Consider the following 26394-nt stretch of genomic DNA (forward strand, 5'->3'; position numbering starts at 1 on the left):
AACTAGCAGAACTGGAAGACAGGTGGACAAGTGGGACTCAGGTGTGACCTGTGTGGCAAACTCACAGGTTACCAAAAGTTTACCAAGTCCTCACTTTGCAGAAGGACTTTGCAGATGATTGTATAAACCAGGAGGGAGAAAGCTTTGAGGTCACAACTAAGTCAACCTGCATCTTGCAACAGCAGGTAGCTCAGCCCTAAGCCTGTTAGGAGCCTAAAAGCAGAAGCAACTCATGGCCTTGGGGAGAAAAGGTGGGGAATTTCAATGATCTTATATGCTTACTTTCTAAGAATTTTAAAAAGCAGGTTATAAAAGCATTAAATAATGGCTTTATTCTCAAAAAAAAAAAGATTTTTTTTTTTTTTTTAAATTATGGTGAGAGGGATTAAGGCTAGGACCCTGTACATGCTAGGGAAGCACCCTACCACTGAACCACATCCCCAGCCCTATATCTCCAAATTTTCAAAATTTTGAAATTCTTTTTACCCAAAATAACCAGGTATCTATTTCTAGGCATCTAGTTTTATTTATTTAAAATAAAGAAAAGCAGAATTAGTTTACACATTTAAGCTGTAATCTCCCCCATGTGTGAATTTTACAGTATACCACCCAGGACTTAACTTGAAGGAAGAGCCTGTGAACTTCTTCCCTTAGAGAACTGTGGTCATGTGCAACATGGAGGAAGAGGCACCCTGCAGCCAAAAGGCAAACAAAGCCTTTCAAGGCTATGGTGAAGAAATACCCAGAGGTGAGCAGTTCCTTTGGCTCACAAGTGTGATAAAGTGTTTACCTGTTGACTTAAGTCTGTTTTGGAGAAGAGTTTGGGCCATGCACAGCACATTCGCTCTTGTGGCCAAGGGCATCAGAATGTAGATGAAGGGCAAGAAGGGGGTTTTCAACGGAACACCCCTCCCCGCAAAAAAACTAGCCACCCTGCTTCAGTAATAATTAAATGACCCCAACTTAAAATGCATGCATTAACTTGAGTTGAATCAACACTTCCATAGCCACATGGCCTTATCCCAAAGTAAAAAAAAAAGGAAGAAATACCCCAAGAAATAAAATCTGTTAATATTCCTAAGAGGTTTGACCTGCTCTCCCCAAAGCCTCACCTGGAGCTTTCGGGCCATGGCTACCACCTCATGGTCAGGAGGGTTGTACTTGTAGCAGTTGGAAAACATCAATCGGACATCGGCACCAAATTCCTGAGCATCTCGGTACTCACGGGACTCTAGTTTAGACTAGAAAAACAAGACAGATTCCATTTAGCCTTGCTTGTCTGTGTTTCCATGGGGAAGTGGCCATTCAATGTGGCAGCAGCAAAGGCTGCTTGAAGGAGCTATTTGGTTTCTTAGTGGCTCTAGGTTTAAACCAGGTCCAGGTGGGGGTTTGTGGTGCTGGAGGTGAAAGGGAGAAGCTACCACCTTCATTCTCAGCCATTCTCAGCATCCAATGCCCAAGGAGTCACTCAAAATCAAGTCTCAGAGCAAAGAACATCCCAGTTTAACAACCCAAACTCATCTCGGCGACTAGCTAAAAGGCAAGAGACAGAATCCCAGGAGGCAAAACTTAGGCTAGAACTGAAGAAAAGGAAGATGAAAGGAGGGCTGGGTCCAGTTCTGATTTTTGCATATACTTGTCTTGGGGACATGAAAGAAGACCCTGATCCAAGGACCCAGCACCACCCTCTACTCTTCCTATCTTGTATTTGGGCAGCCTTACTCTACTCTTGGAATAAGAGAAACATAAAAAATCTTAAACAAACCCAAAAAGGCTCGAATGCTTTTACTCCAGTGCAAATGTCAGCACTTATAGCATTGTCTCCCACAGAGGAGATAGCAAGGTCCTCTCTATTACACAGAACCTGGCAAAATCACCAATCTTTCAGCTCTTTTGGAATATCTACCCGGGCAATGGAGGACACACCTTAGTTTTCCTGAGACAAGGGGAATGGGGCAGCACCACTGCTTGCAACCAAAATAAAGCACACTCTCAGTGCATGCCTCCCAAATCCCAGCAGGGGGCACCAGGTTTCTTCGGGAAAGTATATAGCTACATAGCTTGTGCGAGCTGAAGCTGAAGGTCAGGGCCTTCTTGGACTGGTCCAGAAGGAAATCTGGGGAGGCAGGTCTCTGACCCATCTTGGCTCCCCCGCCCCTCCAACCCAGGAGTACACGTGGGCTCACCTTGATTGTACTCATGTCCATGGGGTGCTTGATGATGTCACAGTAGTCATGCAGGCCCAGTGCCTCCACATCCACAGGCTTGTAGAAAGGCCAGGCGTAGGCAGCATGCTTCTTGGCGAACATCTCCTTGAGGATGCCACTGCAGCACTTGAGCTGCTCTGAGACCTTGCTACTCTTTTCTGGCAATGGGTGCTGCTGTGAGTCTGGCACATCCTTCTTTGGGGGCTTCACAGGCCGGCTGCTCTCCCGCCGGGGGCCCAGCTTGGTGGTCTTGGGCTCGGGGGCCAGTGAGGGTGGCTCATGAATGGGGTCAATGGTGGTGGGAGTGGTGGTATCTGCTTTCCTCTTCACCCCCTTCTTTGTCTGCCGTGAGTACAGATGTGACAGGTTTGGTCAAATTTGGCAGTCAGTACAGTCACTCCTCAGGATCACCCCTAAACCAGGCCCCGTATAGGGTTCTAACACTCACAGGGCTCAAAGGTAACTGGAAGGCTGGGGATATAGCTCAGTTGGCGAGTGCTTGCTTCGCACACACAAGGCCCTGGGTTCAATCCCCAGCACCATTAAAAAAAAAAAAAAAAAAAAGGGAAATGGATAAGCAAAATGTTGAGGACAAGGAGACTCTGTCCCATCATCTGCTTTGTAGCTGGGACAGGACCAGACAGTGAATGATAGGAGAAAGTACACAACTGAGTGCAGGATTCAGAGGTCAAAGAAACCTACTGAAGCCATTTTCTACTTAATGCCAAAGACCTTTCCCACAGCAGGCACAACTCAGAGACTATTCAAGATGACACCTGCAAACATGCAGTTTAGAGACAGGGGAACGGGCCAGTTATCCACTGGAAGATGTAATGTAGTTATGAATCTTTGGGTCAGCAGGGTACTTGCTTCTGGAATGCATTTTAAATATAGTAAGATACCCCCAGGATCACGTGTCAGTGCCTAGGACAGGTTCTGCACAAACCATTAGCAAGGACAGGGCTACCTGTCTCCTGTAAGACCCAATTTCTTGGTGGCAACAATCTGCCAGTACTCTAGATGCTCACCTTCACAGGCTGTGGGGTGGCCGCGATGATGGGTGGATGGCTCTGCACGGGCTGTGGGGCTGGAGCAGGTGGGGGTGGTGGCTGAGGTGGCACTGGTGGGGGTGTCTGCAGTGGCTGGGGAGGCACCACTGTCATAACAGGGGTCTGACCGATGGGGTCTGGGGTGACAGCAGGGAAGGGGTGAGGTGTGGCCTGCACAGGTGGAGGGTTCTGCTGAGGGGTCTGGGTCTGCGGAGGAGTTGATGCTTGAGTTGTGTTTGGTACCGTGGAGACGCCGGGTTTTGCTGTCCCTACCAATCATAAAAAGGACAGGAAGTTAGAAGACGTACTGAACATACTGGCTGACTTTCCCAGCGTACCAGCACACATCTGCATGGTGCATATGCCTCACAGACAATGTCCCCCAAACCCCAGATGCCACTGTACCAAACTCATCCCTGAGGCCTGGAGAGCAAGGGCACACTGCATTCGCAATTCCTGGGGCATCCTGATCACAACTCCCCATTTGGGTACCAATGTCACTTCAAAGAATACAGGCCTGGGATGAAGGAGCAGGAAACTCATGCTGAATGTGAGGATAAGGATCGTAAGTGGACATTAGAAAAATCCTCCTTGGAGCATCCAGCCAAAGCTGTTCTCACTCCCTGAAGTGCTGCTTTCTGTGTAGGTGTTCCTGGCAGATGCCAGCAGTAACCACCTTCACCAAGGTTTCTGGAAACTGGCACAACCCCACCTCCTGGCACCACTGGATTCAGTGGACAGCTGCTGCCTTTTGTGACTATCTCAGCCTGCATCCCTACAGCTGTGTGGATAAGTGGGAAAACAAAATGGTCATACAGCATGAGCAACCAGCTCCAAAAACATGGGGTTATGACCACAGTCTCTAACATGAGCAAGTGGACTATGAAATCTGAACCTGGAAGCATGACCTGGATTGCCACATCCTTTGCATGCACACTGGCTGCCATGCAAAGAAATACAGAAGCCCAACGCTCTCTAAAAGCAGACTTGATCTCCAGGCTGTCCAGGCTCCCTATGAAGAGCAAAGGGGAGGTTCTGTGGTTTCTACTGAGTTTCCCCAATTCTCCTTCCCCAGACACTACATTTTGGCTTCTCCCAGAATCAGAACACAGAAATTGTCACCATGTCTGCCACATGTGGGGACCAAACCCTGGCCCCAGAGCAAAGCAAAGAATAGGCTCCTTGTGTGTAAAAAAAAAAAAAAAAAAAAAAGGGGGCAGTCAAGAGGTGATCAGCAAGACTGATTTTCTTGGTTACTCTAGGTACTGCAGGGGATTCGGTGGACCACTGTGCCACTTCAGAACCGGATGGGAAGCCAAGCTAAAGGTTTCTCCTTAAGAGAAGCACAAGAGGTTGGGGATATAGCTCAGTTGGTAGAGTGCTTGCCTCACAAGCACAAGGCCCTGGGTTCAAATCCCCAGCACTGCCCCCCGCCCCCCCAAAAAAAACCCTTCTGCAGCACAGAGTCACAAAGGACAAGATACAGGAAGTAGTTAAGACATTTTCTTAGACAAAAACATGTCTTCGAGTGGGCAACTCTCTGCCAGCTAGCCTTTGGAATCCTGTGTCAATTTGGGGTATGTGTGGGGGAAGGCATGACAGGACATGCAGAGATACACAAGGAGGGCATAACTGACTTTAGATGACTAAGCATCAGAAAGGCAAGGCTGTGACACAAGTGCATCAAGGTAATTCAGATAACAAACCTCAAGGCTTTAGGATAGACACACTGGTTAAAACTGCTTCTGGACAGATTAAATAAAATATAAAATGGAAAAGTAAAAACCGTCTACAGTACTAGTAAGGTGAGAGCTCAAACAATGTCCACATGCTTAAAAAAGCTGTGTTTTCTTTTTGCTCTAAGTAAATCAACCATCTTCTACAAGGTAAGGCCCAACAATGGCTACTTGGAGGAGGTCACAAGGTCAAGGGATCCTGTGGGGCAGACCCAATACTGAAATTGATCCCACTGAGTCCAAACAGTGCCACTTTAGTGTATGTGGTCACCATCTACTTCCCCACAACCCCTAGTCCTCCATTAAATCTGGGGAAGGGAGAAACAAAACCAATTTGTTTGCTGTTTCAGTACTTCACCTGCTTCTTTCCTCCCACGTCCTCTTCCTTTTGCCTGGACTATCATGATCTCAGTTTCTTCTGTGGGCAGTTCATTGATTTTTTGCAAGAAGAGCTTCTCCAGAGCTTCTGCCATTAAGACGATGTCATCTCCAGGCTGGATGAGGAGACACACGGGGTAGAGCTGGAAGCCCTCCACTCCCCACCTCTATGGATGGGCCACCTAGGGCCACCCCTTGCCCCAACACATAAAGCATCATATTCAGGCTCCTTCCCTGATCTGGATCCCAAGTTTTTACACTACCAGGTGTCCCTATAGGGGTACTGAGTCTGCACTTGTCTATTGCAACTCCTCTCTCATAGTTTAAGTTCTGGCCTGAGAAACCATCCTACTGCCTAAAGCATGTACCAAGTTCAGTCAATCCCTGACAGGGGCTCTCCTTGCTTTAGGGCCTCCTTGGACACAACTTAAAAATTATTTCACTAGAAATACTTGAATTACACAGGATTTCTTGCCATGAATACTTTAGCAGGGCTCCAAGAGTACTCCCCAATGTACCCCCAAGGCAGCTTAGTGGGGTATGGACAAGGCTCATCTCACACTTCTTCATGGGTCCCCATCTATCACCTTGTCCAGAACATGCTCTTCCCATTCAGCTCTAAACCAAGGGCCTAGTCTGTACAGGTCACTGCCACCTAAGTGGGGAGAGCTAAGACTTTACAAAACATGGTAAACTTCAAGAAACTCACCTACCCATCTCTTCTGGGCAATTTTACCCACTACACCAGCAGAGGTCAAAAGCTGAGTTCTGTATAGTGTCTCCCTCCAGAGTCGTTCTATGAAAGGGTTGGTTTTAATCACATCTGTGGTCTGAACTGTAAACAAATGATCTGGCTTCATGGCACAGCCGAGCCGAAAGGTTTGACTAGGGGGTTAGGAAGTGACCCTTGGGTCTACATGTAAGATTGGGGGACACTCAATTCTATGGCCAAGTTTTATCAATGGTCATGTCCACAGTTCCAGGAGACTGTGACCCACAGAACTGGCAGGCTCTGTGGTCAGCTCCAATGTACCCTCTCTCACATTGAGGTTTCTGTCTGCACACACCTCTGCATACTACATTTGAATAGGCTTTCCCTGACAATTTACACCATCCCAGTGGACTGTCCTTCTCAAATCTCTCTACTAGACATGCAGAGGAACCAAAATCCCAAAGGTACCAGAAGCACATGCTTCAGGCTCATAGGGGCAGCTTTAAGTGGCCAGTACCCTCCTCCCCTCAAATGAAACACACCCAGTCCCAGGCAAATCCACAGGTCTGTCGCCTCCACCTCCAACTCTCATGCTGTCAAGACTCCAAACCCAGTTCCCAGCATTCCTACCCTAAGGCTCCTGACAAGTCCCCCACCTCCTTCACCCAGAACAGCTGAGTACCCACCCCAACATCTCACCTTGTTGTAGATGTAACAATTTGTAAACATAGTGTTGAAGTCCTGGATACATTCCTGAGCATTCCAGTAATAGTTGTTTTCCAAGCGTTTCTTTATTGTTCCCATATCCATAGGTGTTTTAATGATCTTATAGTAATCCTGGGGAGCAGAGAGAGCAAAGGCCAGTGTCATCTCAGCAGCCATGTTGGGATAGCCAGGTTGTCTGTGGGTCTCACTCCAGGTGACTCCACTGGTAAAGTGAGGAGAGTCAGAGCACATACCAAAGCCTTTCTATGATGCCAGTAAGTGACCTCCAGGGGAACCCCAAAAAGTGAATCAGGGAAAGATTCCTAAATGCTGGGTGGCAATTTGGAAGGAAAATTTGCAAGCTGCCAACTGCCCCATCCTGAAACAGGTTCTTTATCAAAATGTTTTCTTTCCCTTTTCTTCTCAATGTTTTTAAAATGGTCTTTTAAAATAAATAATAGTGCAAGTACATATGGCCTTTAAAAAGCAGTTTTTACCCAGTAAAACAATCACAGCAGGGCCTCCTTTGTCCTTATCATTTGATATTTTATCATCCATAAAAATGCAAATTCCCCTGGCACCAGCATTGGTGCCTCTCCCCAACAATTGCTTATGAAGAACTATGAAGCATAAACCTCAACCTTCAGTCAAGTTCACTGTACTTCAATACTTCTTTCACTAGCAAGCATTATACCACTAAGGATTCCTTAGTATTGGAATATGGGTATACAATGAATCACCAGGTTAATTGCCATGATGTAGTTTCAATGAAAGAATCCAACAGACACAATCCTCAAACCTTTGGATCTTAAGTCTTAAAAGTACCAAAGAGAGCTTATGTATGTTCTACGGTCTTTGAAATCAAACTTTGTACTATTCTCACAGTTTTTCTCTACATCTAAACTATTCTAAAACCAAGAGCTTATTTTCAAAAACATACAAGGAAACTGAAGATCCATCAAACAGTGCTGGCTCTCCAGGTAGAAGGACCACAACGGACCAGGAAGGAGGCTCACAGACAGTCAACTAAGTGTTGGTCCAGCTCCGGTCACTTGGCCAAACCCACTAAGAACTGCATTCTCTGAGACCATCTTCCCCATTCAGGATGAGGATTCCTGTAATTAAGCTAAGCTCTGGTAGAATATCAGAACCAAGTTTAGTGGGGCAGCTAGGGGTAGAAAGGCTGTTGCAGAGGAGAGGGTAAAACTACCATCCAAAACACCAGATCCTGCCCAAAATTGGTGGTGGGTAGTGGGGTTTTGGGTTGCTCGGAAACCAACAAGGTAGTAAAAGTCACCACTTCAATGTAAGATCTGCACGTGCACACAGCAGGTATCCCAGGTAGGAGACCAAGAAAGGGACTCAAAACTAAACTTACCACTGCACTATGCTCTAGTCGCCTTTCCCAAGAGAACCACGCCTAAATATGCCAGACTCAATGGAAATCTATATTTTATTCTTGATCAAAGGTCTCTAAGATAGTATTCAGTGTTTGCATTGGCCACAGGGTGTCAAGTGACTCAGAGGCAAAGAGAATAACGGTAGAGGGTAGACTAGGAGGGAGCTGGAATGAAGGCTGAGGCAGTATGTCTAGGAGATAAGAAGAGGCCAAAATGCAAGTGAAGAGCAGCAAAGGCATCAGAAAACAAAAAGGGAGTGGCTCTATTAACAGCTCCTGATAGGGAGTTTTTCTTTCCAGCTTCCAGGAAATAGTGTTAGTGTGATGAATGACTGGTTTCTCTGAATCAGCCCACCTAAGGGTTCTGAGACTATTCTCACCCAACAACCTCCCTCCTCTTGGCTCCTCACTCTCCCATCTGAGGACACAGGATCAGTGTCCCCAGCAATCAGCTTCTTTGCCCCATGTCAGACTGCTCAGGTGGGGAGACAGGTGGTCTATCAGGAGCAGTGAAATGATGGCCACCCTTGGAAGTCAGCCTCCATTTCACACAAACTGACCCCTTTGTCTTACCAACCATACCCCTACCCAGTATGTCATACTACCCAACTGTCATATTGGACATATGGCCTGGGATGCTGCCTTCTCAGAAATCTCAAGTTCCCTAAGCTCCCCATTCCTTGGTCTTTGCCCTCTCAGTCCTCCACGCCTTTGTTTCCCATTTGTGCAGTTTCCTGTAACAAACTGATCTGTCCATTATTTTGGCTCTGATCCACTATCTTTCAAAGCCAAGTTTCTTGAAATCCTTCTCAATCACACCATCACAAATCTGGTTACTATTTCTCCATCACGTCTTCCTAAGGTCACCAATGCCTTTCTAAAGTCTGACAGGGTGGTCAGATTGAAATCCTCATCTCTGATTTCCCTGTAGTCTCTGATGCAGAAATTTGGAGAACTGTTGTCTGCTGGAGAGTCTCCCATCTTTTTATGGGCCTTCTACTGACCCTGTCCTCCTCTCCCCATGAAATCCTTGGGTTCCAGCCCTGGGTTCCCTTCTGCATTGGGGTTCTTTGTGTTTGCAACCCCAGCCAGCTGCTTTCATTCCTTGTCTTGGTCAATGGTTCACATGGTCCCCCCTTTGCCTTTACCCCTTTCCTGAGCCAGTTCATTACCCCTCTCCAACCTCCTCTTTCCTTGAGTGTTTATGATATGTATTTGGTGGGCAGATAGCAGTGGATAGTTGCAGACAATATTTCCAAGCCAGGAAGGTCAAACTGGGTATCCCTCCTTCTAGAATCTAGATGCCTGGTGGAGGCTAAGGCTGCTCCTTCACATAAGCGGTTCCAGCACTCGTAGTCCCAACCTGGGTCACTGCTTACTACCTCTAATTCACTCGCCAAGTTACATAAGACTAGCATACAGCAGAGGGCAATTTAGAAATAAGGCCTTGAGACTTTGAAGGTAAGAAAAAATTTAAAAATTTATTTTAAGGTTCCCTGAGGTTCAGTAAGGGAGACAAGTTATGTTTACAGTGCTGTGGATGTGGACAAATGGAAAGCAAAGTCTCCAGGGAAAGGAGTAGAGTACAAAAGAAAAGTGTAATAAGCACACTGCAGCCACAACGAGGAGATGGGCAAAGCTGTTTCCCAAGGGACTCGGCCTGTTCACCTCCCATGGGGTCACCTCCATGTATTTGCTCCTTGGGATATAATCTGTTGTTTTTCCCCAGCCTTCATTAGGTGATAGTAACAATGATACTAGCTTCTGCTGCTTGCATGAGGCCAGTTCTTCAGCGGAGTCTGACCATAACTACTACTACGTTCAGTAAACCACAGCTGAGGACCACCATGTGCTGTGATTTCAGCTCATGGTAGAACTGGACAGAAACCTGTAAGCAGTCTTTACTCTCTTATTTCAATCCATCTTAACCAAACTCTTCCCAACTGTCTCTGGGGTCCCAGTAACTAAAGCAACAGTGACTATATAAGCCAGTTACTTTGTTCTTTCTCTTTTCTTCTTTTTCTTTCTTTCTTTTTTTTCCTTCCCCTTTTGTTACTGGGGATTGAACCCAGGAGCATTGTACCTCTGAGCCACACTCCCAGATCTTTTTAAGACAGGGTCTTGCTAAATTGCCCATGTTAGCCCTGAACTTGTGATCTTCCTGCCTCCACCTCTCAGGTAGCTGGGATTACAGGTATGTGCCATCCTGAGCCTGGCCTCTCCTTCCCCATTCTAATTCATCAGGACTGCTTAAACAACACACTCAAAGATCCCACAGGTGCTGGTATTCAGAGCTTTCACCATGGCTCCAAACCCATCTGTTCCTTCCCTTGGAATGTGCCCTTCACCTGGAGACATAGAGAAGGGCAGCAACCCTGGGCCCTGCCCAAATTACTCACAGGGAGGTTTAGCTTGACCGCATCCACAGGCTGTTGGAAAGGCCATGCAAACTGGTGTTTCCATAGTGTCTTGAGCACCACTCTGAGCAGATATTGCAGTTGGTTGGTCTGCCTCTTGGGCTTGTTGGGATTGGAGGTCTCCGGGGGTGGGGGGTTGGTGCTGGCTGCGTTGGCTGGCTGGGGTTGGGCCTGGGCCTGTGTTGTAGACATTTGGGAGGTTTCTAGTCCATCCCCCATTACTGGCAGATTTCTCAATCTTGTCCCAGGGCCACTCTCCGCAGACATGCTAGTGATCCCATCACATTCTTCACCAGGCACTCTACAAGGGAAGAGAAAAGTCCCATCAGAGACCAGGCAGCAGAAGGGTACCACTCAAAATGACATGTGCCCCTGTGTCTGGGGCCTCCAAGGACTGAGGTTCCTCTGACAGTGACTGGCCAGGTCTCAACTCCATACCCAACTAAAAGGGCTACAATGCCTGTTCTCCTCCAAGATTTGACACAGAGCAGGGATGAAAAAGAGAGAACCTACGAACGGCGAGGGGCAGGGCATAGAAGTGAGAGCCAACCAGAAGCCAGGGGTTGGGGTGTGGGGCACTGGACACTAGAGAGTTTCCAGGGGAGGAGGTACAATAAAGCTGTTCCACAAATCTGTATGTCCTCGATCCCATCTGCAATCCTTCAGGGGACGATGAGGAAGATTTACAAAGCCCTCAATTTGGCATTTATATTCAAATTCTTATTTGTATTTGTGGCTCACAAAGCACTAAGTCAAGTCAGTAATTCCATTTGGTGAACCAGGGCCAGGCAGGGAAGAGTAGGCCTGAGTACCCACCCACCCTTGGGTGGCCCACACAGCCCAGTGTCGAATGCTCTGAGCATAGCTCACACTTACTAAGAACATTTTCTTGGTAACTTAAATTATGTGTGTTTGCTGATGGGGGAAAAAAAAAAAAAAGAAAGAAAGAAAAAGAAAATCCCACAAAAGGTTACTGCTAATTAGAATTAAACAAACAAAAATCTCCAACAACTTGGGAAGTAGAGGTAAAAAGAGTACAAGTTTGAGACCAGCCTCAGCAACTTAGCAAGACCGTGTCTCAAAATAAAAAATGATTGGGGATATAGCTCAGCATAAAGAGCCCCTGCATTCCATTTCCAAACACAGGGGGAAGGGGTGGATATCCATATTCCACTTACCGTTTTATTAACCAGAAAGGGGCACCTCTCATGACAAAATCTTGCTTGACTGTCAGTGCCCATATGAACACACACCTCATTTGGTGTCATCCTATTCCCTGTCCTGAACAACTCCTGCTAAAGGTCACACCAACTCTGCAAACCACGCTGCAAGAATCCCTGCAAGGGTGACTTCATGTAATCATTCATATATTATAATGTCACAAACTCCAAGATGTACATACAACTGCCAGTTGATGATATATGAATTTTTATTGCAAACTGCTCTTCAGAAACACAGCAATTCAAACAGCCCAGCACAGTGGTGCATGCCTGTAATCCCAGTATCTTGGAAGGCTGAGGCAGGAGGATCATGAGTTCAAAGCCAGTCTCAGCAACTTAAGCAAGGCACTTAGCAACTCAGTGTGACCCTGTCTCTTTAAAACACACAAAAAAGGCTGGAGATGTGGCTCAGTGGTTAAGCAACCTTGGGTTCAATCCCCAGTACTACCCCCCACCAAAAAGAAAAAAGAAAAGAAGAAACACAGCAATCCACCCTCTACTCACGATGCCAGGAGTTCTTATTAATGAGATGAAACATCTGCTCAAATGTGGACCAGCCATTTGCATCCTTTTTGTGTACTGTTGTATGATACTTTTCTACTGGCAAGAAAGAGTCACATGACCAGCTTTAAACTCAGTCTCAGCAGTAAGAAAAATAGTAAGCTGGGGGCCGCCTGCATCTAACATGTATCTCTAGGAATGAACCTGGGAGTTGAGCAGAGGTAAGAAAACCTTTCTGATTCAGGGAGTCAGTCAAGGCTTTCAGAAAAGAGGGGAGGTTTCAGGACCACAGGTAGGCAGAGGGACAAGAAAAGGCAGGTCAAGCTAGCTGGCTCTGTCATGGCTTTTATTCTGGAACATTCTGGAATGAACTTTGTCAAGAAGTAGTTTTATGGCTAGGCCCTCTAGGTGTTGTTGATCAAATACTTTATAATTCACATCAAGTGAATTTAAACCAAGGCTCCCAGAATCCTTTTGTAAACAGTTCTGGCAAATTAACATATTTTAAAACTGCCAAGGGAGAACTTGCTACATAAAGCAACTCAGAAGTCTGTTGTTGGCTGCTAACAGCTGGACCTCCTGGCCTGTGGAAGGCAGGCTAGAAGCCATGCACATAGGTTCTAGCCACTGAGCACCCCTTAACATCCCTTGCTACACACCAAATTTCTGGATGAAGAATAGTCCTAAGAGCTCACCTTCAAGGAAGACGGCTTCTTCCTTTCATAGTACTCTGGCTGACTTCAAGTTCAGCTATCAACTGGCTAAAAAAGAATGCATGGAGAAAGCAGCATCATGCTCTAAGAGGCTGCATAGGGAGGGATCAGAATGGCAGCAGCCTAGGGCTACCTCTCAGAAGACTCTGAAGGGGGCAGGGTGTGAATGCAACTCACAAATTCACAAATGATTGGCAGTGATGAACACATTTGTACTATGGATTGCTCAGACTCAGTCTCAGAACTGAGTTCTTGTTTAAGAGGGAAGATGGTTTTTCCTTTTTCACCCTGTTTAAAAAAAAAAAAAAATTAAATGCTGGTACTGGGGTTGTAGCTCAGTGGTAAAACACTTGCAGAACAAGTATGAAACCCTGGGTTCAATCCTAAATGCTACCCCAACCCCAACCCCCCCCCCCCCCAAGCCAGAGTAGGGATTGAATCACCTACAACAAACAAAACTCACGACTTCTTAAACTCACAGGAGAAGACAACACTGAGGGGAGAAACCCCCTTGCCACCTGCATGAAGACATCTGAGGAGAGGAAGGAAGGCATGGTGTAGCAGCCTTTGATGTGTGTTTGTGTGCACGCATGTGCGTGTGGGGGGTGTTCTTTGCATTCACTGCTAAACAATTACTTGGTGAGGTCTGACCACTTACAGGAAGGACAGCAGGGAGGTCTTTTGTACATGTGAAGTCTTGTCCCAACACCTCTCCCACCAAGAGTGCTAGAGACAGGGGAAAGATGCGAGTTGAAACCAGACTGGCACCTTGCACCAAAGTGAAATGGGCCCTGAGGTGAAGACCAGTTAGGCAGCAGCCTATGGAATATGTCCTAAGTGAAGAGAGCAGTGAGCTATGAATTTAGGGGCAAGATGGGGCATTTCCCTGACGCAACTTCCTTGAGGGTTGGCCTTGTGAAACATCGAAATAATCTAATAAGTACCTAGCAAGCATCACACACTAAGGTCCATTCCTTCCGTCCATTCCTTTCCTTTTCTTTTTGATGCTGTGGATTGAACTCAGGTCCTTAAGCATGCTAAGCACACACTTGACTAATCCTCTCCAGTGGTTTCTAAAGGCAGATGTCTAACTGGGTGGGCCTGCCTCAGGTGCTGGGGACACCAAATATTCCCTCATCTCATCAGGGTTGCTTCTGGTGACAAGTCTGGTCAGATGCAAATGCCATGCAGACCTAGAAGTGCCTGTGGCACGAATCAAGGCAGTTGGAACTGACAAGCTGCTGGTAGGAAGGAGGTGCATGAATAAGGGCTGCCTGGGAAAAACTAATGGCTGCTCAGGCCAAGCTGAAAGCCTGGAAAAGACAGTGAGCCCTGGAGGCCTAAGCGAACACACCCCAATTAAAGAAAGAAAGCAGTCACTCTCAAATCCATGGAGAGGGAGCACTCAGAAACTGTGGGCAGGATATGAACTGTCAGAAAGTGCTTGCTCAAAGGAGAAAGAGTAGAAAGGGATGAGAAACCTAGGGCCTGGGTCAAATCACCCGAGAGCATGACACAGTGTGTGCGTGTATGACCTCAAACATACTACTGCTGGGCAGGGAGGTATAGCAGGTGGGCCAGGCAGTCCAAGGAACGACTGGAGGAAGGCATCACCTTAGAAATGGCATCCAGCATTGTGGAGCCTTGCAGAAGGGATATGCTTTCATCCTGAGGAGACAAGAAATAGATCTGATCAAAACCTGACTGAGGTTTAGTCCCAAAGGGCAGGACCTCATTCTCAGGGAAGCAGCATTAGAGGACATGTGTCAGAAGGGTTTAAGGATGCCTGGAGTCTGACATGAAAGGACTCACATGCAGCAGGACCAACATGTCCAAAGAGATAGGGGATGAGTTCGACTTAGTCCTGTCAGAAGGGGAAGTTTCAGTGCACAAGAGAAGCCTGGAATGGGGAAAGGAGGGTGCAGAGAGTAGGGCTAAAGCATGATGTCTAGTTGGTTGCCATGATCAGATTTCTCCTAGAAAGCAGCCCAGGAAGAACACAGCTGGTGCTGTACACTTAGCATGTGCCAGGTGAGCTGCAGCAAGTGTGTGTGAGGGGTAGCCCCACCTAGAAGAAGCTACAGTCCTGGGGCAGAGAAGCAGGTAGTAAGAACACAAGTCACCAGGGGGCGCAACCACACTCATTCTACCAAGAGGAAGCAGTCCCATAAATTTTCCATTAAGTAATGACATTCTGGAAATCGCCAAGTAATGTCCCTGAGGCAAACTGAATGCCAAGGTAGCTGATTTTTGAAGCTTCTGGGTTGGGCTATGCTTTCTCTCTTTCCAAAGGGGCTCACAGCAAAGCCAAGCAACAGAGGACTCATGTACTTTGGGTCTGTGACTACATTTCTTCAGTTTTATTCCAGGCCAAGGAAGCTGAATTTTCTATATACAAGACAGATGGGAGACTTTTTTTGCAGAAAGTCTGATTCTGAAACATCACCCCATCTTAGACACTACAAAAAATCTTTCCTAGCCAGGCAGCTCACATTTGATACACAGTAACATTTAGATCCCTACTCTTGACAATGCTTCTGGCCTCATCTCCAATTAACAGATTAAAAGTAACTTATCCAGGATGTGTACAGACCAGGTCTGAGCAAGGAGGGTGGCCTAGAACCTGGCATTTGATTTATGTACAATTTAAATTGCCTCTGAACCAAGGAAGTGCCAATGAGTGAGCTGAACACACCCCAGAGGGTCTAAAAGATAGTTGGACAGATTAGTAATCATCCTTAACTAATATGAAAAGATTGACACACTCATGATGACTGAGGGCAATCCCACAAGGAAAGAAACTGAAAGCTGTTGGATGAAATGCAAAAGCATGACATGATCAATAGATTAGGACAGACCTGAGAACCCGTTGAAAAGTTTCTTTTAGGAGGCTCTGGACAACCAGTGACAGGTGTCATGTATGCCTCCTACCCCCCCCCAGAGAGAGACCATCAGGTAATGACAACTGAGTCAGAGGATCACCATGAGATGCACGGCACTACTGTTCTGTACCCATGATCTGACTCGTCACAATGTTCCTAAGCCCAGACAGCTTACATGTTGAGGCTCAGCCTTCCTATACATAACCATAGGATAGTAAAATACTTGAGAACTTCAAGAACCACTCCTACTGCCATGACAAGGAACAGGAGGAAAGTTAACCAGAACTTCTAGTCTGTTACAGGCCAAGGAAGAGGTCCACTGAGAAGTTCTACTCAGAGCCAGACAACTTTTCTAAGGCACAGAGCTGATGAGGTCAGCCTCCTGGGGTGCTTCCCAGTTTGGTCACTCACCCCACACTGCCCCAGGTCCCTAACATCTGTGCTCCAAACAATGTCTCTATCACCTTTAGACCTTTCATTTCCTACCCCAGCTAGGAGGACACAGAGGCAGGCAACAACCCGTACCCAGCACCAGGGGCTTCCCTGATCTCCATCTAGTAGTTTCCAGTCAGCCCTGGAGGTACACCCTTGAGAGCCCAAGAGTAGGCCCACCTTGACTTCATTCTTGCCTTCCTCGAACACAGTAGGTGTGCCCTATAGCAACCACACCCAGTTGTCACTCTGGGGCTCCCAGTTCAATCTCAATGCAATAGAAAAGGAAAGTAGCTCTCAGGAAAATGTGGCCGACTGCCAGATTCAAGTCACTCAGCCAATGTGTCTCGTCTGAACTAAGTGGCAGGCCTGGGGACTGAGAAGTCAACATGACATTCTCCTGAGTGATGAAGTAATATCTGGGAGAATATCATGAAGCAGGACTGCTCTGGCCACGGACAGGGAGAAAGAGACCTTTGCTGACCTGGAGGGACAAAATTGGACCACTTAAGAAGGGCCAGAATGGGAATGGAAGAGAGAGGCAGAACATGTGCTCCTGTGATGAATGAGGGAGGCAGGGGTAGGAAGGACTCCCCTGATCCATGCAACGCAGTAATAGCACAGGCACCAGTCTACACAAGAGAGACATTGGCACATGTGAGAAGCTGGACAGGATGGCAGGCAGGATTTGACAGTTGGACATTGTTTTCAACCACTTTCCTAGCTAAAGATTAAAAAAAAAAAAAAAATGCTGTTCCCTTCTCACTTTCATTCTGACCTGTGGCCAAGAGGCAGGAACAGTCATTTACTGTTAGGTGCTAGATGAAGGTCAAGTGACAGTTAAGAGAATTTCATCTGAGTGTTTCCAACCCCAAAAATGGCTGCATGATCCAACTGGATGTCCTATTTCTGGATTTGCACCCCAAAGAAATCTTTCAAAGCATGTTCAAAGCAGTTTAAAAGAATAAGAAGAAAAAGATGAAATAAGGGTTAGGTGGTGTCATGGTTAGTGTTAAGGTGCCCCAGCATGACATGATAAACCCCAAAACCACTGCAGGATTGGCACAATGTAATCACAATTTCAACATTCAACTGCATCATATTCCTTTTGACAATCCTGTAACTTGCAAAGATTGGTGTTTAGAAGTTGCTGTAAAATATAGCAAATACCATATAAAAATCGATGTGAATAGAAAATGTAAGCAGTGGTGTCTAATCTGATTCTGAGACTGACAAGCTGTTTTGTACAGTGCCTGATGGGTGCACATATTGCATTAGGAGTTAGCTATGGTTTATGGAAGGATAAAATAAGAATATTTAGGTCTTCAATTTGCATGTTTCATTTTTTTTCAACAGCTATACAGTTTAGCTGCTGGAACATTAGTACTATTCGGTTGTTTATACCTAACAAAAACTGGTAGAATGCTTTCTTTGTCATGGGAGCATTGTGAAAAAAATGAAACACTCAAGGATGCTGAGAATCAAAAGTTTGGGAACCTCTGGGATAATGAAAATTAAAATATTTCTCCTACTTCTAGGTTTCTGATTAAACATGGCTTATTTTCAAGGATATTCTTTGCTTCTATTGTCTCAGCCCTCATTTATATGATTTCAGAATATTTATGAATAGTATTTAACAGCACCACTGTAGTGGTTTTTTTTTTTAGCTTTCTACAGAAGTTATTTGATTTCCTTTTACAATCTTAACCTTGTTTATAATCTAGCTAATAGTCTAAACAAATTAGAAATCTGTAGATACAGAAACTTATATTTCACATAAATCCAAAGCAAGTTCAAAAAGTATTTTCTAAAATGACAGAGTCCTACTTGTAAAGTAGGTGGCGGTGAGCCCTCTTCACTGGCTTCCTTGGTCAAGTGGCGGTTCTCACTGCCTCCCTCATCATACCACCACCACTGGCTCCTGTCCTTTGGGCTTTTAGGAACTCTAGATGGGCTGTTCTGAGGAGGAGCAGGGGAAGAAGAGAGAAACAGAGTTGTTCTGGGAGTTAGAGGGCTAGCAAGAAAGAGAGGAAGACAGAGCACACATAATTGATTTCTAAAGATTCAGTTTCTAGTTCTACTGATAGAGGCTGAGTAAACCAAGAGAGTTGTGACCAGCTACTCTTTGTACCTGTGTCTTCACCTGAAGTTCTGGTCTTGGGGTCCAATGAAGCCCAGTGGCCCCATCTCAACTCCATCTTATCTATTCAGACTCTCTTTTTTCTTAAGTGTCGGTGCATAGGCAGCAAGATGACAGAAAGGCAAGAGCAGTTTTAAGGACAAGTGTTAGCTAACTGAAAGCTTTCTGAATCCTTCCATGAAATAATGGCAACTATATTTTCAGCAGACCTTTATGCAAACCACCACCAAATGCATCTACACTAGGGGCCTAGGAAAGTTTGTCAGATGGTACCTGCCACTTCATGGGCTAATGCTCTTTACGAGCATTTGACCTGCATCAGCTTAATCCTCAGAGCAACACTACAGAACACACAGTAGTGGCGGTGGCAGCAGCAGCAACAGCATCATCAGCATCAGTATCCTATCCATGGCAACACAGAAGCAGCGTAGGTGGTGGCCTGGTTGTCTGAAGGTCACTTGGAGCAGCACTTATTCAAGTGTGCTCTGCTCCAGAGCTGTCTTCAAACTAAGCACAGAAAAACCACAAGGGGGACAGGAGATGGGGAGGCCCCACTGATCAGCACCACACTTCCTGTATCCACCAGTGGGCCGACTCTCACTGAAAAGGTATCTGAATGCTGAAGTCAGATTTCTGGAGCCTGAAGCCAGGAACCAGGCCTGGGCTGAATACAGTCCAGCTAACCAGAAGTTCAGTCCCTTTCCTTTAGAAAAAAAAAAAAAAAAAAAAAATTCCAAAGAGTTTCACCCCATAAACAAATCAGAGCTGAAACAATTCTCACAGCACCTGGCCATCTACATGAAATCTGGTGCACATCACAGGTGAAACTGAAGCACAGTTCTCCACTGAAGCCATGGGACACAGGACAAGGGGTATGAATACCAAGTTCTTATTTATGCATCTCAAGCAGAAAAAACCTGAGGGAATACAGCTTGAATTTGTTTCGTGCTGACCAATGCTGGTGGATTCACCCTATCTCGAAAATACAAGTTCATGCACACATTTAACTTTCAGACAGAGGTGTTACCTCCCCACTGCTGCAAGGCTCTTGTCTAAACAATCATTTGAGGAAATGAAAGATTCTACCAGGGACAAAGAGAAGGGGGTTGGGGAGAATCCTAACTTGTGTAAAAACCTGGTAATTTCTCAAATATTAATCAATCTGTGGAGTATCTTACCCTATCCTAGGGACAGCTTTGCTGAAATGCTGGTTACACAACATTGAGTATCAGAAGGCCTGTTCCCCTCCTGTTCTTAGTGCAGTGGCTACTTCATATCCATGATGACAGCACTATATAATTGTGCAATCTGTGTCAGTGGGGAAGTACAAACAGGATTACTTTTCCATCTGACTGGCTCAGGCAGCTGGTGAGAACAGTGCTCATGTCATCAGCCAGACTGCACTGCCTGGAGCTGGGCCAGTGGCCATGTGCGGAGGCAGCCCTTAAAAGACTTAATCCTCCTTCATGCCGCTTGTACACACCCTGCCCCCTGTTTCTTGGACCTGCCAAGTGAGGTCCCATTACCTCAGACTCTGCAGCTTGCCCTGACCCAAAAGGCAGAGATAAGCCAGCCTTCCCAGTAGGGGGATGTGAAACAGTCTCAAACTGTCCCTTACTGAAAGGGACACAGGCCAACAAGGATCTTGCAGCCAGGAGGACAAGGAGCCAGACCTGGGATGGACACAGCCCTGCCAACCAGAATTCTAGTCCCTTTCCTTTAAAAAGCAAGCAGGAGGCCAGTTACATTAGGAGCACTGAGAATGCTGCACTTTTCTCTCTTCTCTGTAAAAGTTGCCAGCAGCTGGAGGCAAGAGACTTTCAGGTACAATAAAAGGTTCCATTGTTACATACAGGTTACATCATGGTATCGATTACTAAATCTGGGCAGATGAATTCATGAATTTAAAAGATGTCTGTGAGGCACATGCAATAAAAAAAATCACAACAAACACTGTTGTGGACAAGATCAAGACCGCTGGGCTAAAACATACTCCAGCAGGGACAGACGAGGCTAACTTTTCCTATCAAGTGCCAGAGAATAAGCACAGTCAGCTGTGCAGGATATAGGTCAAAATAACCCATTTTGCTGTCTCTACAACATGAAACCAACCATAGACAATTAAAGAGATAAGCCTAGCTGTGTGCCAATAGAACTCTGATTGGTTCCAGGATGACAGTTTGTGGCCCCCATTCCACAGGTTTATAGACATTGTGAAGGTAAGGGAAGTGTACATGAAAAAATGTTACACTAGAAAAGTAATTTTCAGATGAAATTAGGTAACAATAAACATGTGGGTGTGGGACCACAGAGTGAAGTAGGATATGGTAGCAGGTTTGTGAATGACTTTATCTATGTAAAAAACAGTCCAACCCCTGCCATCTGCCCTGTTTCAAAAGCCTCCACCAGCCTCTCTGGGTGTCTGTGTGTCTACCTGGTAAGTTGGCTTCCAACCACTATTTTCCAAAGGAGCTGTGACTTGGCTAAAACCCAAATAAGAGGCTGAAACATAATGAGAGAAACAGGACATCATTAATTCAAATTATGCATCCCCAACCAATTCAGGCTGTGCCAGGAGTGTGTTTCAGGTTGGGCCTTTCACAGGTTAAAAGCAACAGTTTCTCTGGTTGCCTCTTTGAAGCTATTACTTCATCTTTTTCACCTGTCTTCACTTTATACTTCTTTGGTTATTCTTTTTTTTCAATAGAGCTGGTGCAGGATATAAGGCCCTAAGCTCAATCTATACCATAATATGAAACATGAGAGAACAGAACTGTTGTGTAGAAAAATTCTGATTTAACAGACTCTGCTCTGGCTCACATCTGTAATCCCAGCTATTTGGGAGGCTGAGGCAGGAAGAATCACATGTTCAAGACTAACCTAGGCAACTTAGCAAGATCCTATCTCAAGAAAAAGGACTGTGGTGTAACTCAGTGGTACTGTGCTTGCCTACCATGTGCAAGACCCTGTGTTTGATCCCCAGCACTGCGAAAAACAAACAAGCAAACAAACAAACAAAAAAAAAAAAAAAAAAAAAAAGAGTGTAAGGAGGAAGGAGGAAGGGAGAGAGAAGCTAACTGCAGGATAGCTAGAGAGTAAGCCGAGTACTTCCTTCTAATTAGAGGATTCTGGTAGGAAGAAAATATAGGAGTCACTGGAGAATAGAAGAATTTTCAAAGCAGGGCTGGGGATATAGCTCAGTTGGTAGCGTCCTTGCCTCGTAAGCACAAAGGCACAAGGCCCTGGGTTCAATACCCAGCACCGAAAAAAAAAAAAAAAAAAAAAAAAAATTCAAAGCAGCCAAGAGTGGGAGGTAATGTTCACTTGAAGGACCCAAAGAATTGAAATGGGGAAAAGATCTAAAAGTGAGAAACCTAAATTAGTCAAACCGGGCTGATAATGCAGTCTTGGGCCATCCTTTGTATAGATCAGAAAGCTTCTGAGGATGACATTACATTTGTCTTCTCAAACCTTTCATTCTCCACAAAAGGATTAAAAACAAAGTTAACAAGCTTCACAAACACCCTCCCCACATGTGCATATGCGTGTACGTACGTACACACACACACACACATATTTAAAGATAACTATATAGCACTTCTGCCACAACAAATACCAAGAAAACATTAATGTCAACCTCCATGCATGTGGTCAAGATTAAACTGGGAATCTGGAGGCTAAGAAAAGGGAGATAAACTAGATGCAGACAACAAATAATCTACCACATAGCTGATGACCACACTGCCTGTGGCGAAAATACTCCAGAACACATCAGCTTGGCACACTGGTTGCTCATGTGTAAGTGGAAACAGCCTGAATTCATAAGCAAATCCAATGGAGCAGGAAAAGTGAAATGCAACCAACTTTCAGCAATTGCCTTCCACTGGGAAGCAGCCCAGACAACAAGAGCACATTGTGCCTCTAAATTTCCTCTCAAAGCAGCAGAACAATGACTGAGACTGCACAAACCCAGTTATCCCTAGGATTGGCCTATGCTAACTGGAACAAAAAGGACTTAGAGAACAAAGGTAGCAAAATGCTTCTAGACATTCTGGAGCAATAGTGAAGTCGCAGCTGGAGAAGAAAGTCAAACCAGGTCTCTGATGCCAAAAGGAGACAGGGAGACGTACTAGGGACCCAGGAGCAGGACAAGGAAACACATTTACTCAACTTAGGGTTGAGATATCTAGTCTGGTTACCTTGATGAAAAGCTGATATTACTGGGATGACCCTTTTTTCAAGAACATTACCCCTTTGTTGTGAAGGTGAACTTTGAAAGAAAGATCTGGGTTATACTGGTGAATATCCAGGTACACTCTTAATAAGTCATTCCAGGAAAGACAACTTTTTCTTTCACCCTGCCTCTCCTCTCATGAGGTACTCAATTCCAACTACAAGGGGTGGGGGAAGGGAGAGAACCACTTTTCTCAAAAAAAAAAAAAAAAAAAAAAAGCCAGAACTGGAAAGACCCCACCCAAACCCCCAGTTTACAGAGGAGGAACTGAAGACTAACCCAAGGACCAAGGATGGCAAGTCAGTGAAAGCTGACAGTGTTTAAATTGCCAGGTTCACATCTAATAAATAACCCAAGAGTACAGGAAAGGTCACTTACTCCATATTCATAGAAGCCTCTGACAGTCGTGTGACCCCAGGGAAACAGAACAAGAGGCTCTAGCTTCTACACCACCTTGACTTCCTTTTAGTCTTACTCTTTCTTATCTGAGTAAGCTGCCCAGACAACCACCTCCATGCATTGCCAGGACACCCTCAGCCAACATTCCATGTCTCCTGCCCAGATCACTTAACCAAGTCAGCTTGAGAGGGATGCTTGGATCATAATAACTGATAACTTCTGGATCTCAGGAACTTTCAGGACGCAAGGCACTGAATGGGGACAAAATTCCACACCACTTTGGATTAGAACAATTAAGGAAGTAAAGAACTTGGCAGGAAGCAATCACTTTGCAAGAACTCAAAATACTGTTTGTCATTACTTTCACATTATAGTCCACAAATAACCTACAAATGTGAAGATGTCCAACTGACACTAACAAGGAGGATGTAGGTGCTGGAGAGGAAAAGATAACACAAAGTGTGTCTCATTTCCTCAAAGGGCTCACTCAACATCCTCTTCTAGCCTTTGCAGGTAGGCATCAACCAGCAGCATAGTCAGTTACTCGTACACAGCATCTAAGGGAGCCTCAGGGGCAGCCTTGGACTGGTACCTCACAAACTCATCATACAGTCCAAGTGTGCTTCCCTGCAGACTCCCTTTGTTCTTTAAGTCCAATTAGGAGTTAAGAGCCCCTTGCTGCTACGTAGAGAGCTTTCTTCAGTTTGGGGAAACCAAAAGCCAAGGCAAGGACTATCAAACTCCCACTGAACCTGAAACATTAACTCCTCATTGCTCTTGTATTAAAAACTCAACAAATATTTAAGAATGTAGAAACAGGTGTGGGAGTTGTGGCTCAGTGGTAGAGTGCTTGTTCTCAGCACCACATATAAATAAATAAAAATAAAGGTCCATTGACAACTGAAAAAATATTAAAGAATGTAGAAACAGTGTTCATTACATATGAAGTTTTACACCAGGGTCTAGAGTACAGAATGACTGAATTAAGGAAAATATGAGTACACAAGCATCCTAGGGTAGAAAAGAAAGACAATATATATCTTCAGTTTTTAATTTTCTACTTGACACATTTGTGTTTTCCAACTCCTGAAATGACATGTATATAGTTTTCAATCAGGAACAAGGAAAAAAAATACTTTGGTCAGAGGTAGGTAGGGGTATAAAATACCAGGAACAACAAACAACTTAGTCAGAATGGAGCATCCCCTGATTTACAATGCATGTGTGGGCAAAGAGAGAGAACCACGCATCACAGCTTTCCTCAATATCTAGTTCTGCTTAGGTCTCATCCAGGGAGGGTACCAACGCCCTCCTACCAATATTTCCCATGTCTCCGTCCTGCTGTTTAGGCAAAGTGACAAAGAGAGGAGTCTTCTCCCATATATCCACTACCAAAATCAGTCCTCATCAGGTAACAGATGCACCCTACCCTTCCACCATCCTAACACTTAGTGTAGAAGTCATCACAGAGCTATACCAAGGCAGAGACTGGGTACCAGGGGCACTCGCAGGCCTAAAGCCTAGTTAGGATAGAAAGGAAAGACATGCCAGCACAGGAAGGAAAGTAAGAAGACTGACTGGATGGAAGGCATCCGCCGTGGGGCTACAGTGAGGAAGTGAAATTCCATACCTGTGTGCATCCAACAGAAATCTACTGTGGTGACTCATGCAATTTAAGATTTTCTAGTAGGCACAGTAAGAGAAACAGATAAAATTAATAGTATGTTTCCCTGAACCCAATATATCTAAAACATTTCAACATGAAATCACTGTAAAAAAAATTGAGATATTTAACATTTTGTTCCACACTAAATCTTCGAAGTTCAATTGTATATACTCCACACTATGGCACATCTCAATTTGGGTGCTAAATTATTTAAAATTTGAATGAAATACATAAAGATTCCATAAAACCTGCAGTTGAAAAGGTAGATTTGGAGGATCAAAGTACCCCAAACATAATTAAATCTAGTTCCTCAATAGCATTGACCATATTATGATGCTCGACAGACACACAAGCTGCATGCAGTGGCACACGCCTGTAATCCCAGCCATTATCAAGGTTGAGGCAGAAATATTGCGAGTTAAATGCCAGCCTGGGTAGCTTAGCAAGATTCCATGACAGACACAGACACACACATACACAGGTTTGTTAATAACCGCACTGTGAAGATCGCACTATAAGTTTTCAAGTGCAGGAATTTTAGGAACTTGGCTGCAGAGCCACAGAGACCCAAATCATTACATATTCAGGGCTGGGTTAACTCCTGTTGGACCCTCTCCACCCACCAACCTCTATCATCCATGTATTCACCTGTGTTTCAAATCAACTTGCTTTTTACAAACCCAAATATATTTATGTAAAAGAAAATATTAGCATCACAATGTGTGAACAGAGGAGACACATTTTTGGACAACAACAGGAAATCTCAATATCAGATGCAAAAATTGCCAACTTTCCTGTATGTAACCATGTTTACTGTGGTGTTGGGGACGGAACCCAAGGCCTGGAGTCTGCTAATAAATGTACTAACCACTGTACTACATCCCTGTTCCTACTTGGTTTTAGAGAAAAATGCTCTTATTCTTTTCTTTTTAAAGTAACATAAAAATTTTAATGTTATTGTACAGCCATTATCACCATGTATCTCTGGAACTCTTTGCATTCCTCAAAAGGGAAACTCTGTACCCCATGAGCACTAACCCTCCATTCCCGCCTCTTCCAGCCCCTGGCAACTACCATTCTCCCTTCTGTCATTATGGATTTGACTATTCCAGGGATCTCTCTTGAGTGGAACCCCCCCACCCATAGTATTTACCCTCTTATGACTAGCTTGTTTCACTCAGCATGTTTTCCAGGTTCATCCACGTTATAACATATGCCAGTATTTTGTTCCTTTTTAGAGCTGTCTGCATATTATAAATACATCACATTTTACCTACCCATTCATCCCATCATGGGATATCTGGGTTGTTTCTGGTTACTATGAACAGTCCTGTTATGAACACAGATGTATAAATACCTGGTCAAGTTCCTGCATTCAAGAGAATGCCCTATTCTTATAAGTACCATGCACTAACCAACCATACGCCTGGAGCTCCAAGAATGCCCTGTTCTTGAGATGTCTGAATACACAGAGATAAAATCACATATGCAATTTACTTTTTTTAAATTCTTTTTAGTTGTCCATGGACCTTTATTTTATTTATTTATTTATATGCAGTGCTGAGGACTGAAACCAGTGCCTCACACATGCTAGGCAAGCACTC

At 45.0% G+C, this 26394-nt stretch overlaps 1 protein-coding gene across 1 annotated transcript in view; it reads right to left on the minus strand.

Annotated features, from left to right (window-relative positions):
• The window catches only part of BRD4 (bromodomain containing 4), an 84469-nt gene that overhangs the window by 23920 nt on the left and 34155 nt on the right, over nucleotides 1-26394 (minus strand). The window contains exons 2-7 of the mRNA XM_079114069.1: nucleotides 10586-10904; nucleotides 6782-6919; nucleotides 5351-5486; nucleotides 3236-3525; nucleotides 2187-2549; nucleotides 1113-1241 (exon numbers count right to left, since the gene is read on the minus strand). Of these exons, the coding sequence (XP_078970195.1) occupies nucleotides 1113-1241; nucleotides 2187-2549; nucleotides 3236-3525; nucleotides 5351-5486; nucleotides 6782-6919; nucleotides 10586-10904 (1375 nt within the window). The remainder of the gene's footprint in view (nucleotides 1-1112; nucleotides 1242-2186; nucleotides 2550-3235; nucleotides 3526-5350; nucleotides 5487-6781; nucleotides 6920-10585; nucleotides 10905-26394) is intronic.

Source organism: Sciurus vulgaris (genome assembly GCF_902686455.1).
Source record: "Sciurus vulgaris genome assembly, chromosome: 16".
NCBI lineage: Eukaryota > Metazoa > Chordata > Mammalia > Rodentia > Sciuridae > Sciurus > Sciurus vulgaris.